General features: G+C 41.8%; 1 protein-coding gene across 3 annotated transcripts in view; it reads left to right on the top strand.

Moving 5' to 3' along the window:
* The window catches only part of cep89 (centrosomal protein 89), a 331,169-nt gene that overhangs the window by 114,575 nt on the left and 200,007 nt on the right, over positions 1 to 16,587 (top strand). For all 3 annotated transcript variants that reach the window (XM_034185204.1, XM_034185196.1, XM_034185210.1), the window contains exon 14: positions 3,897 to 4,038. In XM_034185204.1, coding sequence (XP_034041095.1) covers positions 3,897 to 4,038 — 142 coding nt within the window. The remainder of the gene's footprint in view (positions 1 to 3,896; positions 4,039 to 16,587) is intronic.

The following is a 16,587-nucleotide window of genomic DNA, read 5'->3' as shown; positions in this document are numbered from 1 at the left end:
GTTGGCACAGTTTCCGTCAGATGCCCTTCCTGACGCAACTCTACTCATTTACCGGGGTTTGGAATGGGTTCTTGGAACGCACTGGCTGTACATCCATGTGGCTGAGTTCCTTCCATAAAATCTTTATAAGCTTATAAATGCTCCTCCTACTTTGTCCTGAAGTTGTGCATGACACTGCAAGCTGCAGAAGCATTGAACTCGCACTATTGTCTTACATTTTAAACTCTGCTCCCTTGACCCCATTTATAAGCTTTGACTGTATCCTTTTGAGGAAAGAATTGTATTGTCACTCCCCAATGTGTTTTTGTGTAGATGTAGAGTATGGTGCATCTGGAAAGTATTCACAACACTTCACTTTTTCCGCATGTTGTTATGTTACAGCCTTATTCCAAAATGGATGAAATTCCTTTTTTTTCCCCCTCAAAATATTCACACAATTACCCCATAATGACAATGTGAAATTGAGATTTTGCAAATAAAAAAAAAAACCTAAGAAATCACATGTACATAAGTATTCACAGCCTTTGCCATGAATCTCAAAATTGAGCTCAGGTACATCCTTTTCCACTGATCATCCTTGAGATGTTTCTACAACTTAATTGGAGTCCATCTGGGGAAATTCAGTTGATTGGACATGATTTGGTAAGACACATACCTGTCTACAAAAAAAGTTCCACAGTTGACAGTGCATGTTGGCACATTCATGATAAAAGAAATTGTCTTTAGACCTCCAAGACAGGAGTGACTTGGGTCACAAATCTGGGGAAGGGTACAGAAACATTTCTGCTGTTTTGAATGTCTCAGTGAGCACAGTGGCCTCCATCAGCCATAAATGGAAGAAGTTCAGATCCACCAGGACTCTTCCTATAGAGCTGGCTGCCCATCTGAACTGAGCCATTGGGGCAGAAAGGTCTTAGTCAGGGAGGTGACCAAGAACCTGATGGTCACTCTGTCAGAGCTCCAGCATTCTTCTGTGGAGAGAGGAGAACCTTCCAGCAGGACAACCATCTCTACAGCAGTCCACCAATCAGACCTATATGGTAGAGTGGCCAGACGGAAGTCACTCCTTAGTAAAAGGCACATGGCAGCCCCGCCTGGACTTTACCAAAAGGCACCTGAAGGACTCTCAGACCATGAGAAGCAGAGTTCTATGTTGTGATGAGACAAAGTTTGAACTTTTAGGTGTGTTTGCCAGGCGCCATGTTTGGAGGAAACCAGGCATCATCCCTAAGCACACAGCCAAGATATTAAAGGAGTGGCTTCAGGGCAACTCTGTGAATGTCCTTGAGTGGCCCAGCCAGAGCCAAGACCTGAATCTGACTGAACATCTCTGGAAAGATCTGAAAATGACTGTGCAATGATGCTCCCCATCCAACCTGATGGAGCTTGAGAGGTGCTGCAAAGAGGAATGAGCAAAACTGCCCAAAGATAGGACGGGACGAATCTTCGCTATATTTCGCAAATGGAAGAAAGCGGTCCTAGTAATGTCTCTAATGTGGAGGTCAAAAGACAACATAGGATCAAAAATTACCCCAAGATTCCTCACTTTATCCGTATGATGTATAACGCACGAACCTAAGCTAAGTGCTAGCTGATTAAGTTGATGCCGATACCTCGCTGGACCAAGAACCATCACTTCAGTCTTATCAGAATTTAAAAAGTAGGAAGTTACTAGACATCCAACTTCTCACTGATGCAAGGCAATCTTCCAAAGATTTTATGTGACTGAGATTACCAGCAGTTATCGGCATGTACAATTGGGTGTCATCAGCATAGCAATGAAAGGCAATCCCAAAAAGCCGCAGTATATTCCCAAGGGGTGCTACATAAAGGGAAAGCAGGGGGCATAAAACGGATCCCTGCGGAACCCCAAACTTCATATCCCTAAGATCAGAAGAAGTGCCATTGCACATCACACAGTAAGAACGACTGGACAGGTATGACATCAACCATGCAAGGGCAGTTCCTGTAATCCCAAAAATGATTCTCCAGCCTGTCGAGTAAAATATGATGATCCACAGTATCAAACGCAGCACCAAGGTCCAACAGCACCAAGACTTGTGGTATTTGAGTCCATTGCTCGCAAAAGGTCATTCACAACTTTAGTAAGTGCTGTTTCTGTTGAGTGATATTTTCTAAATGCGGACTGCAATGGCTCAAAAGACAAATTCTCAGTGAGGTAGTCCATGAGCTGTTGCGAAACCACTTTTTACAGGATTTTAGAACAAAATGATAGATTTGATATCGGTCTATAGTTTTTCAATACACTATGGTCAAGATTGGATTTCTTAAGTAATGGTTTAATCACTGCAGACTTCAAACATTTAGGAACAGATCCAGAAGTTAATGAGATATTTATAATTTCCAGCACTGTCGGTCCAAGAATGGGCCACAGGTCCTTAAACAGTTTTGTTGGTATGGGATCAGATAAGCAGGCTGTGCTTTTAGTAGACATCATGAGCTTCGTCAGCACGCCTCGCGAGATACCATCAAAATCTGTAAATCTGGGTAACACCTCAGTGGGACCATCCACCTCCATAGCAGTATGCGGTGGTTGGACCAAGGCCTGCTGAGATATGCTCAACCTAATATCCTCAGTTTTCTTCTTGAAATAGTCCAAGAAGTCCTGTGCTGAAAGGGAGAGTGAATAACAGGTGGCCGTCCATTAATGAGAAATGCTACAGTTTCAAACAAAAACTTTGAGTTATGCTTGTTGTTACTGATCAAATCAGAATAATAGGTCCGCTTTGTAGCCAGGAGTGCATGCTTATAATCTAAGATAGGATCACGCCATGCGAGGTGGAACACCTCTAATTTGGAACTACGCCATTTCCGTTCCATACCTCTAGCCTTCTGCCTAAGGTCACGCAAGTAACCATTGAACCAAGGCGACTGTGCCTTGGTAAGGTGTGGCCTTAAAAGAGGAGGTGCAGCCTTATCCAGTGTAGCCTTGAGCGCTGAATTCAAGCCATCCGTAAGACTTTCCACTGACTGAACATTCTCCAACCCTGAAGCCAAATTTTCAGGCAGTTTAGCTTCGAGTTCAGTAATAGTTGAGGGATTAATGCGTCGCTGCAGAAGTAGATAAGGCTTTCAGTCCACTAAAGGTGACAACGTAAATGTAAACCTCATAAATGAATGGTCAGAGCTTTCTCTCACTTTTGAACAGACCTATGAATAAACAAAAAACAACTTTCTTGTTTATTTTATTTTGTCATTACCACAGTGCAATGTTTTGCTGTGCAACTCTGCATGTGAAATCTCAGTTATTCGTGTTCTTTCCTTGAGTTTTCAAGCAAATATGCACTGAACAAAAGTACTTGGCTGTCATCATTGCATTGCTGACAGATCTTTAACATTTTGCTATCTTAAGATAGTCCTGAAAGGTCTTCCAGTATTATCTTTGAAAATGAAAATCGATGACATGAGAAACACAAACGAGAAGTCTTTCAACAATTTTATGTGCATCCTTTGTAGTGCTGTGCCACACGGCATTATGGCAAAGATAAATCACATATTAGGCCTGGGCTGAGGATAACAGTTTTTCTCCACTGCATCACCTTTTTTATTGTTAAACCATCTTTGTATTCTTCTCCCTGTAGACTTGAAGTAATTTGCGGGCTTTCTCATTCTGTGGTATGAAGATTGTCAAAAGGTGTTTAACACCGACAATGTTTCATCATCTCTTCTATATAACTGTCTTCTGCCCTCTCTTCTCATATCTGTGTCCCATTTTCTTTTCATTTTCTTTCTTCTTGTATCCTATGTTTCTTTATTGTCTTTCTTCTTGTCCTTCCCATTTCCTCATTGAGCTTTCCTTTTCCTGTCTTTTCTATCTCCATCTTTTCCACTGCTTTTATACCTTCTGTCTTCACTTTTACTTGTCTATCCTACAGAAAAGCTGAGAGGAGGTTGAGTGAACTGAAGCGACAGAAGGAAGTGTGTGCTTTGAAGGAGGAAAATACTCGACATTACCTGAGCGAGGTCGTTTCTGTGGCTGAGTACATTTCCCAGGAGAGAGACCAGCTTTTACACATGGTACTAATGACACTGCTGACACTGTAGCAAGGTTTAATGTTGCACATTGTACTTCTGTCACCCCCGATTTACCACGGGGCTCGTTTATAAAACTTTGTGTGGAATTATGACTAAAACTGTGTGTACGCACAAATGTGCATACATGTGTACTCCTTTAAACAGAGTTATAACTCTGCATACACATGATCCTCATTTATAAATCTCAGTCATTGTTAATTGCCTGCCTCTAGCCATGAATGAGAATTGAGTGCTATTTTGGTATTTATATTAATTATTAAGTTGCTTGGCTGAGATCCAGTGGTGGGTGCAGCTAACCTAAAAGTTAGCTTTGATAGCCAATAGCCTGCTAAGTTTTATTATATGAATGTAGCTTTGTCCTTGTGGGAAATCACTGTAGAATTCTGTAGAGCAGGGGTAGGCAACCTGTTCCAGAAAGAGCCATGAGGGTGCAGGTTTTCTTTGCAGCCACTGACTCCACCAGGTGATTTTACTGGAACAGGTTGCCTACCCCTGCTGTAGAGTCTACTGAAGGGCCCAGTTTGTGAATTTTGACCACAGACTTGTTGTGACCCCCTTAAGGATTCAGTTGAAGTTTTGTAGGCTACTGCCTGCTCAGTGCCCAAGATTAAATCTGGCCAGACTTCAACATCAGGCTGTTTCTCAGGAATTTGCATGCAATTTGGCTGGAGGACTTGTAGATATGGACACAATGGGTGAGCTGAATAAATTGTGGTAGTTTCCTCGGCGGACAGACCCTGAAAGTTGATGAGGATTCTGTTGGAGCCACCAGAGTCCATAGGAGGATGTTATGATGGAGCCGATTAAACCAAGATAGGACCCAAAAAGCAGGGAGCTGTGATTGAAAGCAAAATGGCAATTTATGCTCAGTGGCCGCCCACCGAGCTGACAGGTGACTGGAATGCTGGGAACAAAGAGACAGAGATTGGTCAGAGAACGAGGCAAGAGCAATTTCAACTCTCTCAATGTCCCATGTGAAGACACCCACTACTAGGTCTGTGGGCAGGATACGATATGGATGAGAGGGCTGGTCTGCGGGATTGAACTGTTGAGAAAGTGCATTGGGTTTTGCAAACTTAGAACTGGTCGGTAGGCAATGTTGAAGTTAAACCTTCCAAAAAAGAGCTACCACCTGGCCTGTCTGGAGTTCAGACGTTTTGCTGACTGGATGTATACTAAGTTTTTATGGTCTGTCCATACGATGAATGGTACTGCAGTACCTTCCAGCCAGTGTCTCCACACCTCTAGTGCCTCCTTGACTGCCAGGAGTTCCCGGTTACCCATGTCATAGTTCCGCTCTGTGGGAGACAGATGCTGGGAGAAGAAATCACATGGATAGAGATGATTGTCACCCTAAGTTTGCTGGGACACGACAGGCTCTGATCCCGATGTCTGAGGCATCAACCTCCACGACGAACTGGCGGTCCGGGTCCAGTTGGATTAAAATGGGAGCTGAGGAGAAATGGCCTTTAAGTGTATTGAAGGCATTTTCTGCTTCTGTGGACCAAGTGAAGGGTACTTTTGGTGATGTTAGCTTTGTGAAAGAGGCTTTGACATGCAACCACTTCTCCAGACAGAGAACCAGACAGACATGATGAGTGTGTTCAGTGAGGTTATTGGAAAAGATGAGGATATCGTCTGGCTAGACAAACACAAACCAGTTGAGGAAGTCACACACAACATCATTGACCAGGGCCTGGGATGTGGTGGGAGTGCTGGTGAGACCAAAGGGCATGACAAGATATTTAAAGTGGCTGAGAGGGGTGTTAAACATGGTCTTCCACTCATCACCTTCCTTGACTCAGACCAGATGATAAGAGCAACTTTATTTATCCTGAAGGAAATTATTTCACCAAAGTACAGAAACAGTAAACAGTGAACAATGTTTTTTTGATTTACAATAAGTACAACAAATTTACTCTGAATAACTGAATAATCGAATAGCTCTGTTTGTTATGTATTCAATCTGCAGAAGGGAGAGGAATTATACAGTCGATTGCCACAGGTAGGAAAGACCTCCTGTGGCGTTCTGTGGTGCACTTCGGTGGTCTTAGTCTATGGCTGAAGGTGCTCTGACAGGACGTCAGTGTGGCATGCAGGGGGTGGGAGGTGTTGTCCAGGATGCTGTGCACTTTCCTCAACATCCTCCTCTCTAACATCTCCACCACAGACTCCAGCTCAACCCCCAGGACAGAGCCAGCTCTCCCGATGAGCTGCCTTCAGCCTGCTGCCCCAGCACACTACAGCGTAGAAGATGACGCTGGAGACTACGGTGATGAAACATCTGCAACATATTTCTGCCGACATTGAAAGATCTGAGCCTTCTGAGGAAATACAGTCGGCTCTGACCCTTCTTATACACAGAATCTGTGTTTACAGTCCAGTCCAGTTTGTTGTCTATATGGGCAGCGAGGTACTTATAGTAGTCTGCAATGTCCACCTCAGCTCCGTTGATGGTAACTGGGTAGATACGGGTCTTCCATCTTCTGAAGTCCACCAACAGCTCCCTCATCTTAGATATGTTGAGTTGCAGGTGGTTGATTTCACACCACTCCACAAACCTGTCCACCACAATCATGTACCCAGCCTCCTGGTCCCTGCCAGTACAACCCACAATGGCAGAGTTGTCCAAAAACTTCTGCAGGTGGCAGGACTGTGACCAGAACCTGAAGTCTGAGGTGTAGAGTGTGAACAGGAAGGGAGACAGGACCGTGCTGCTCTTGATGTAATGTCCCGAAGCCCCACATACTGTGGGTGATCTGTGAGGTAGTTGGTAATCCAGGCCACCAGTGGAGCCTCCACCTTTGTGCCTTGTAGCTTGTCACTGAGCAGGTCAGGCAGGATGATGTTGAACGCACTGGAAAAGAGTACATGACTCTCATGTACTCCTTTAAACCGAGTTATAACTCTGTGCATACACATGGTCCTCATTTATACATCTCATAACTGGACGGATTTACCAGGTACAGCTCCATCCAGAGATGAGTGTGGTATTTGTGCTGGAGACCCTCCTGTCCTGTGCACCAACAGCATTTCCTGTATATTCGTTTTGTGAATTGTTCTGTAATTTATGTCTGTAGCATGGCCCAAGCAGAGGGTCACCCCTTTGAGTCTGGTCTGCATGAGGTTTCTTCCTCAGATGGAGTTTTTCCTTACCGCTGCTGCTCTGGGTGTTAGTAAGGTTAGACCTTACTTGTGTGAAACGCCTTGAGGCAACTCTGTTGTTATTTGGCGCTATATAAATGAAAATAAATTGAAATTGAAAATTGACTCTCACAGTGCTGCCTGCCTCCTCCAGATGTGAGTAAAGCTGCTTTGACACTTGCACGACTTTGATCCGCGCACTTGCACGCACTCTACTGTGCAGGAGAGTAAAATCGTTGCAAACTGTCGTAAACCGTTGTAAACTGTGCGTGGCTTTGTGAAAGTGCACAAAGAAAGTTTTGAAATGTTCAAAATCTGTCATGCATTAATTACGTGAACTTCACATGAACATTGTGCAGACAATTAAAAAGCACTGTGTGTGACTACGAGTGATTGCGTCAGTGCACCGCATCACAGCACAGCTCATCTGAATGATTATAACGAGATGGTAAATCTATCATAAACATAATTTTACAGCTGCTTATAAGAAGGAATTATAGGTTATTACAATATAAACATTACAAATAATTACCTTTTAGACTGTTCTAAATGTGTTCTCCACCTCATGAAGCGCAGGAAAGTGAGAGATAAAAAAAACTGCAGATGAAACAGTCCTCTGTGATTCTGGAAGCGTTTAGAGGTGTTTTCAACAGCCAAACTGAGAGAAACTTATTAATCCACTACAAAATAATTATTTTATGTAGGCAGCGGCCAGCGCCCAAAGCATGACATCCAACTGCAGTGGTGGGCACAGCTAACCAAAAAGTTAGCTTTGATAACCACTAATCTGCTAACTGAAAAGTTAACTTTTATAATGCTAAACCGATAAACCGCAAACAAATTAGTGGAAGTTACAGCTAACTGCTAACTTTTAGTACTGTCTGCTACTGATAAGCCAGTTTGCCAGTTTTGAGTTTAAGCACCGCCGAGGCTTCTGAGTGAAATTAAAAGCGATCACAAAACCAAAAATGAAGAACGAGCCAGAGAAGTGATCGAAAGAGACATTTGAATTTCCCATAATGCTTTTCGGCACATGTGTCTGTTAAGGGCCCTGTCCCACTGGGGAGAAGATTAATTGTGCATGAATTGAGTACACAAAGTACAGGCGTTTGTTGTTGTCCGCAACAAAAATGGCCAAAAATGACAAGTGTTCCAGTATGAATTACGGATATATTAATAATATATAGCGAATATATGATGAACAATCACGGTTATATAACGCATGTAGTGAGGAAACTGATCCGACACATTGAGATTATCACGGCAGTATTACGGGTGTATCCGGTTGTTAAGTGTGACGTAACGCATCATGTGATTTTCAACTTACAGCTCCAAACGAAAAAGGCGCGCTGTCATTAACATTGAGAACTGCACTGAGACAATCTGATCAGGCTGCATTTACACCGTTGCAGACGGACAAGAGCATTAACATTGCAACATAAAACTCTTTGTATGTTGTGCCTAAAACTCTCCTGGATATAGTAACTGTGTCATGATTTGTACCTGTGCTTTAGGTTTTTATGGGTTTCTCGGTGCTGGGTTTTTTCCTGCCTGCTCTTTTTCTGTCCCTATCTCTCTTGTCTGTGTCTCTTGGTGCTTGGTGGTGGGCGTTGCACTCGGTTTTGGCCACACCCATTTCTAGATCTTTCCATACACCTGTTTCTAATCTGCATCTCATCACCTGGGTGGATTTATGTCCCACTGGTGGCACAACTCCTTCGCCAGATCGTTGCGCCTTGTGCCTTCGCTTCCAGCCTTGTATTCATGTCTCCTAGTCCTGCTACCACGTTGTGTTTCGACCACCTGCCTGTTTGTATTGACCACGCCTTAAGCCTGATGTTTTTGATCTGTTTGCTTGTTTTGGACTGCCTTGCCGTGTACCGGACCCCACTGAATCCTTCAGTAAACGCCTTTGCGAACCATAGCTACGTTGTTGAGTCCTGCAATTGTGTCCAGACATTTCTGTCCACTATTCCTGATAAACTGGGTTTTTAGACGTTGTTACTGCGTTTGTTTTATGTAAAAATGACAGACGCTCAGGTTGTTTCTCCATTGTTTTCAATGGGAGTTGCTGCGAGCTGCAATCACTTCCTGTTCTTGTCGTTCGGGGAGGAAGTGAACTTTGCACTTTAACGTCCTGTTTTTTGTAATAAATATTTTTTTATTAACAAACAGACATGTATATTTTACCTGTGCATAATAAAATATGTAAAGTAAAAGGAAAAAAAAAGTTTTATGACCATAGAACCAGATGACTGCGGTTAACGGAGGTGGAGGCGAAGAAGGGAGGGACAGAGGTTTGCGCACAATATAAACACAAACCAAACTTAAACTGTAAATCCTTAAAAGGTTCAAACAGACGTAACTTTAATTGTAAACTTGGAGGTCTTTGGACCCAGAAACAGATTTATCACGTGATGCGTTATGTCAGCGCTTAACAACCGGATTATGAATGCATTGCGCACGTGTTGCGCGTGCACGGCATCTGCATTGCGGTCATAAAAGAAGCGCACTCGGGCCATCGGCATCACTATTCACACCAACAATACAGCCTCTGGAGCATTTGCTGGACTTGGAGAAGATGATCAGAGTTTGTTCATGTTGTCATGCGAGGGATAACTGTTCATCAGCTTGTGGAGCGGGAGGGGGGAAGCGCTCGAGGTGTGAGATGGTGTTTTTTTTTTTTTCTTTTTTTTTTTTTTTGAGAGTGTCACAGAAAACACTTCAGCGTGAGTTGTGGCTATAAACAGCAACTCCTCCTTTTGTTGGTGTTAAATAAGTCCTGGATTGCAGCAGCTATTAGCTACGTCTTTGTGGATCTACACAGCCGGACCGGCACTACTGGCAGGTATGTCGCTTTCTGCCACATATAGTATTTTGGGTTTACGTGACGTGTTTGTTATGCGTTCACAGATTGTCTGCAAATCAGCTGCAAAGCAGATGTAATAAAAACGCTTTATTTGTGGCCAATTTGTATGCATTCGCTTCAACATATTTTAGTTTGTGATGTGGACATGATGGGCACGCAATATATCTGTTTTACACACTGTCCCGGTCCGCTGCCAAGCCGCAAATCCCCGTCAGTTGCGGATATCAGTGGTTAACGGTAGATATACAACGCATAGAGTGAGTATGTATTGTGTATGAATTGAGTATGTATGGAGTATGTAAGGCGGATATTATCCGCATCCAGATTTTTGAACAGCTCAAAAATCCTGACTACGGACATGCGTGCCTCTGCAGATGATCACAGGCGTGTTCGGATGACGGCCGACTCATACAGGCATGTTACACGGATATTGCGGATGTTTGGCGAATATGGGCCAATTTTGTGCACAATCCATATGCAAATCGTCCTAAACGCCAGTGGGACAGGGCCCTAAAGCTCAAACCTTCAGAATTTAGCACATTCCTTCAAAAGATGTCATATATGTAATATTTTCTCTCTGTAAAAATGACAGAGGTACCATTAATATTGATAAACTGCCCGAAATTAGTTATTTATGAGTAAAACCATAAGTGAAAAGTGCTTTGCGTTTCATGTGTCCTGCCTGCTGTCTGCTTTTTTGCATATGGAATGTAAATGACTGTTTTTCTGCTGTGGGAGGACTGAGCTCACAGCCATCTGACGATTGCAAAACACACAACAGGTAGGTACTAACCAGCCCAGTCTCATGTTTTTTTTTCGTGCTCCTGTCACAAAATTATTCAAATTTTAGTCATGAGCTCACAGCCATCTGACAATTGCAAAACACACAACAGGTGTTTTTTTGTTTTTTTTTCGTACTCCTGTCACAAAATTATTCTAATTTTTGTCATGGGGTTTTTTTTAACTCACTATTACTACTCCTACTCCCAACCCTAACTATAACAACCCCAGCCCCCCCGGCTTCACTTTTAATTTCGTGCAGCCATCACGGAATGTATTAGAATGAATTTGTGTTGCCGTGGTGAAAAAGGCGCTTTTTGTGACAATAATCACGAACCAATAGATTAATGTATATTTCATGCTGCTGAATCACGACTTGCCGTGAGACCAGGTTGGTACTAACATGTATGATTTTGACCGTAAAGTTTTATTTATTATGCCAGCAAAAAATGTCGGTGGAACTAAATTTAGCACAAGCTAAGTGGTCTGGTGATGGTTTTCAAAATTAGCTGAAGAGCTAGTCTGCTAACAAAAAAGTTAGCTTTGCTAATTATCAGTTAGCAGATTAGTGGAACTGTGCCCACCGCTGTCTAACTGGGAACACTGCGGGTGGCATTATTACAACGAAGTGCGAGAGAGTGCGGAGCCAAAATGCATGCAAGTGTCAAGGTACCTTAAGCTTTGTGCAGCATGAAGATGATGGCATCCTCCACTCCCCTGTTCAGCTGGCATGCAACTGCAGGGGTTCCAGCAATGATTCCACGACTGTGTGGAGGTGCCTCAGGACGAGCCTCTCCTGTGACTTCATAATATGAAATGTTAGGGCCACAGGTCTGTAGTCATTAAGTGTGTTGGGATTCTTTTTCTTGGGAACAGGGACCAGACATGAGGTTTTCCAATGCTCAGGAACAACCATCTGGCTCAGGCTCAAGTTGCAGATGTGCTGGAAAATCCCACACAGCTGGAAAGCACATCCCTTCAGCACTCTGGGGCTGAGGCCGTCAGGACCGCAGCCTTTCCTGGGCACAGGCGACTAAATTCTTTTCTCACATCCTCAGCAGTGATGGTGATGGGAGGCGTCGAGGAGAATGAGGTTGTAGTGGAGGGAGGGTGAGAGGGGGCAGGTTAGTGGGAGGAGGGAGGTGGTAATAATTGGGGTGTGAGGTGAGTGCACATAGGGAGCAATGAGAGGATCTGGGGGAAGGGTGGGAAGACTCCATGTTATCAGACCTGTTGAAGAACAGGTTTAGCTCATTGGTCTCATGTAGGTCTCCTTCCATCATCTGGTCAGCCTTCTTGTAGACTATCAACTTTCTGTTTTTTCAGCGTTTATCTTTGAGCCAAAATACATACATAAGTATACCAAACGGCAAATGTCAGCTCTCCCCGGTTTTTGCACGATCAAAGTCATATACACACTCATTCACACAGAGGCCACTTGGCCATTATAATATATATGAAATAAATATATACATGAAAATATTTATAATAATCTAATTAATGCATTTACTCTGGCTTGACCTCCTGCTCCTCCATCTGCTTGAGGTGATGTTTTTTGTCTTCATGTGATGTGTCAATTTTACTTATTTTATTAGTATATACTAGCCGATTATCTGCCCCAGGGCAGCTTTGATTCAGAGACTGTCATGAAAACATCACCTTCACCCACAAAGCTATCACCTCACACCGATCCCGCATTCCAGAGAACTGTTAGGCCGTGAATGAAGGTGCCTCAAGAAGAGACATCTGTGGTTACTACTACTACTACTACTACTACTATGCTACTGCTACTTAAAATAGAGGTAAAAAGGTGAAAGGAAAAAAGTGTCTCTCCCTTTTGCTACTACCTCTACTACTACTACTACTACTACTACTACTACTACTACTACTAAAGTGCTTAACAGCACATCACTCCCTGTATGTCAACGTGTATGTGTGCCAAATTTGGCTCAATTCTGAGCTACTGTTTGGACAGGAGAGGGACACATGTACACTTGTCTTAGTAGATACTTTAGCAGGAACAAATGTATGATCTTAAGGTTTACAAATGTTTTTGACTCTTAACCTTTATTCAGAAATATGTTACTTAAGGCTGATTTTAAGTTAGCAGAACTAAATTTAGTGGAAGGTAGTTGTGCGCCTTATTGTTTGTTGGATTTTTCAGCTAACTTTGAAAACAACAACAAAGAAAAAAACAAGGAAAAAAAGCTATGCTAATATGATTAACTGAACTGTGTCCAGGTCTACCACATTATGGGATTTTTTTTGTTATTACCCAAGGCCAAAATATGGCCATCAGGTATTGTGAAGGCCTTGCGTCCATCCGTCCGTCTGTCCATCTGTCTGTGCTCAGTATAAGTCCAGTCCTATTAGTCAGTGTCTTAAATTAGTAACACTAACATTAATAAATTAGTAACACAAACAACACTGTTGTTAGCTTTACTAAGAACTGAACCTCAGTAACATTTAAAACCACAAAAGCTCGAACTCCCATGGTGCATTGCAGCAGAATATCCATTGTTTACTGGTAAGCTTAAATTGCTAATTTCTCCAAAAATATTTGTCCTATCAACTTTCCGTTTTCGCAGCGTTCATCCTTGACCAGTGGTGGGCACACTTCCAATAATCCGATAACCAGTAATTATTGAAGATAAAGTTTTCATTATCGGATTATCTTTTCAGATAACTTTATAAACCATTATCGGACTAATTATCTCCCGATGATTTGACCTTTGACGTGGTAAACAAAGGTCAACACATGCAGTTCTACCCTCTGCAAACAGTTGAGAGCTGTTTCTATAAGAAACCACTGTATCCTTTGCAAGCACAGGAGAACTGGTCACTAAAAAAAGAAACATTTCTTTTAATACCATACTGATATGTGGCCAATATCACCCAAGTCATCCAGAGGCATACATTTTTAATTTATGGTTCAAATTTTAACCAAACTTATTTTGGACAAGTTATTTAAATTAATGTCACTTCTGAAGTTTTATAAAGTGAAAATATCAGATATATGTTTTAGTTTTAAAGTAATGCGCTAATTTTTAAGGTTTTAGTGTGGGCATGCTGTGCCCAGCAGTGCATTATGGGTAAGATAGGGTAATCTCAGTACGGTAATCTCAGTACATTCACGACAGGAGAATGCATTTGAGACACTCTGATGTGGACAACAGCATTAAACTCTAGTGCCTAAAACTCTTGTGAATATATTCTCTGGGTTTATAGACTTTGTTTTTGTGGTTGCTTTTATTAAATTCCACGCATCTTAAACATAGCAAGTAGCAACACAGATTATCTGGAATCTTGTTTTGGCATGTTTTCAAGGTCTCTACTGCCATCTACTGGCCAGTAGTGTTCATGGCAGTGCTCAGATGCTGAGCAGACACTGTACCACAGAACCACACAGTGTAAAAGTTCAGAGCGCCTGATTTATGCTCTCACACACATTGTACGTTCAGAAACCACACGTCGGACTCGACTTAAATGTAAACAAGCTTTTTTTCAAACTTAATTTACAAAAACTCTTGGGAGACATCAAAGTTTAAAAAAACAAAACAAAAAAGATTACAAGACAGCTATGCGGTGTTTGCACAGGCACAAGAATATCAAACAGGTTTGATTTTCATCTGACCATACGATCACCGATCAGGAGGTGGTTAAACGCAGCTTGTTACTCCATGTATACTAAATGATGCAGGACGCATGATTAACCTGAAACTCGGTGCGATCCAACAAATTCTCACACGAATGAAAAATCAGCTGGAAAAGGGCCAAAACTCGCACTGGCACCAGTAGTTGGCAGTGTCCTATTTATTTTGATACCGGTTATATCAGACGGTTATCTAATTACAACTTGGCTTTTTTTTTTTTTTTTGAAATGCCTTTTTTTTTACAAATAAAAAATGGCATATTTTACAAAAGGACATTTATCTGTACACATCAACAACACACGACACACCTCACATTAATGTGTTGGTTTACATAGAATGAATCAACCAATCAGTGTAGCAGAGGCACATTTTACCCAGAATGCCATCTGTCTGTGTTTGTTACAAAACTTCAGAATTAGTGCATTATTCAACATTAAAAGATATATGTTATATCTTAACTTTGAACAAATGACAGAATTGACATTAATGGAGTTATTCTATCAGTATTCATTTTATTTATACACCAAACCATAACTCAGCACTGCTTTATTTGCCAAGACCTCGGCCTGATGGCAGTGCTGTGATTGAGTTGAGCTTTCTGGCTCTTTTCATTTGCGTCTGTGCTGGAAGCCATGTAGTAAACTGGAACTTCCAGCAGGTAGCAGGATGCTCACTTGTCACTTTTGATGCTTCCAGAAGTGATCCTGATGTTAAAGCTCAAAATCAGCATGTTAGTAGTTGCAACTATACCAGAGACAATGCTGTAATTTATGGGTTATCTGTAACTTCTGATACATTTTTGGGTGGTTTATTGTTTTATCTTTATCAAAGATAACTTTTCAGTTATCTGATTATCTATTATCGAAGTTAATTTTTTGGTTATCTGTGCCCACCACTGTCCTTGACCCAAGATACATATGCATACCAAACAGCAAATGTCAGCTCTACCCAGTATGTACGTGATGGAAGCCATAGACATGCACGCATACACACAGAGGCCACTTGGCTATTATAATGTAGATGCTCATACGGCCGAGGGTATTTTAGCATTGTTATATTTTTGCCCAAGGCCAAAATATGGCCATCGGGTATTGTGAAGACTTTGCATCCATCCGTCTGTCTGTCTGTGCTCAGAATAAGTCCAGTCTTATTACTGCCAGGGTCTTCAAATTCACAGGGAACATTCTTGGGACACAGACCTTGGACAAGTTCAAAGATGGCTAACCTTGACCTATTTTAAAAAGCTTCCTGTTGTTATGCTCATATGGCCGAGGGTATTTTAGCATTGCATTATATTTGAACTCACAGAAGACAGATGATTTTTTTTTTTCTTTTGTCCTCTTCAGTGTTCAGTGGTTCTCCATGAATGAATCAAAACTGCATGATATCAAAGATCTCTGAGCTGATTCAGGTTGGCTTGTGGCTTTATTTGTTAATTTTTGTTGTGAATGGTAACATGCTGGTATGATGTATTCTGATAATTGCACAGTGTGTGTGACAACAGTTGCTTTAATAGAATTGGTCTGAAATTATTAAACTGAGAAAAAGGAATAAAAATGTTGAAATAAAATCTTTCTCAAAATGAAAAAAAACCCCCAAATTATGCACTTAGTGCATTTTCTCTTTTACATGTGGTGTACAAAACTCTTCTGAAGGAACATGACATTTGCAAATCAAATGCACATCTTTCTTATTAATTATACCTCCTTCAAACCAATTTCATCAAGAAGACAGGTCCATTTTACTAATTAGACCTTGGCTATTAGTGAAAGTGCTTGTGGACTGATGTGTCCATTCTGGTCATGTCCTGCATGCCTGCTGTCCTCTATCAAACCCTCACAGTCTCTGAGTGCTTAATGGATTACAAAGGATGTATTCCCACTGTAATTCCTGTTTTTTTCCCTGAATGACTGCATAACACTTAGGAAAGACAGGCTGCTAAGAACATTTTAAACCTCTCCAAAAAGTTCATTAAAGACAAATGGTTTCCAAACCATTTAGATGGAACTGTGCTGAGTCAGTCATAATGAGGTGACCTACCAATTGCCTTCTTTCATTCTAATTAATAATAGATTAATAATAATA

Source organism: Thalassophryne amazonica, chromosome 2, assembly GCF_902500255.1.
Source record: "Thalassophryne amazonica chromosome 2, fThaAma1.1, whole genome shotgun sequence".
In the NCBI taxonomy this organism is placed as follows: Eukaryota; Metazoa; Chordata; class Actinopteri; order Batrachoidiformes; family Batrachoididae; genus Thalassophryne; species Thalassophryne amazonica.
Note: the sequence above shows the minus strand (reverse complement) of the source record. Positions and strands in the feature narration are given on the sequence as shown.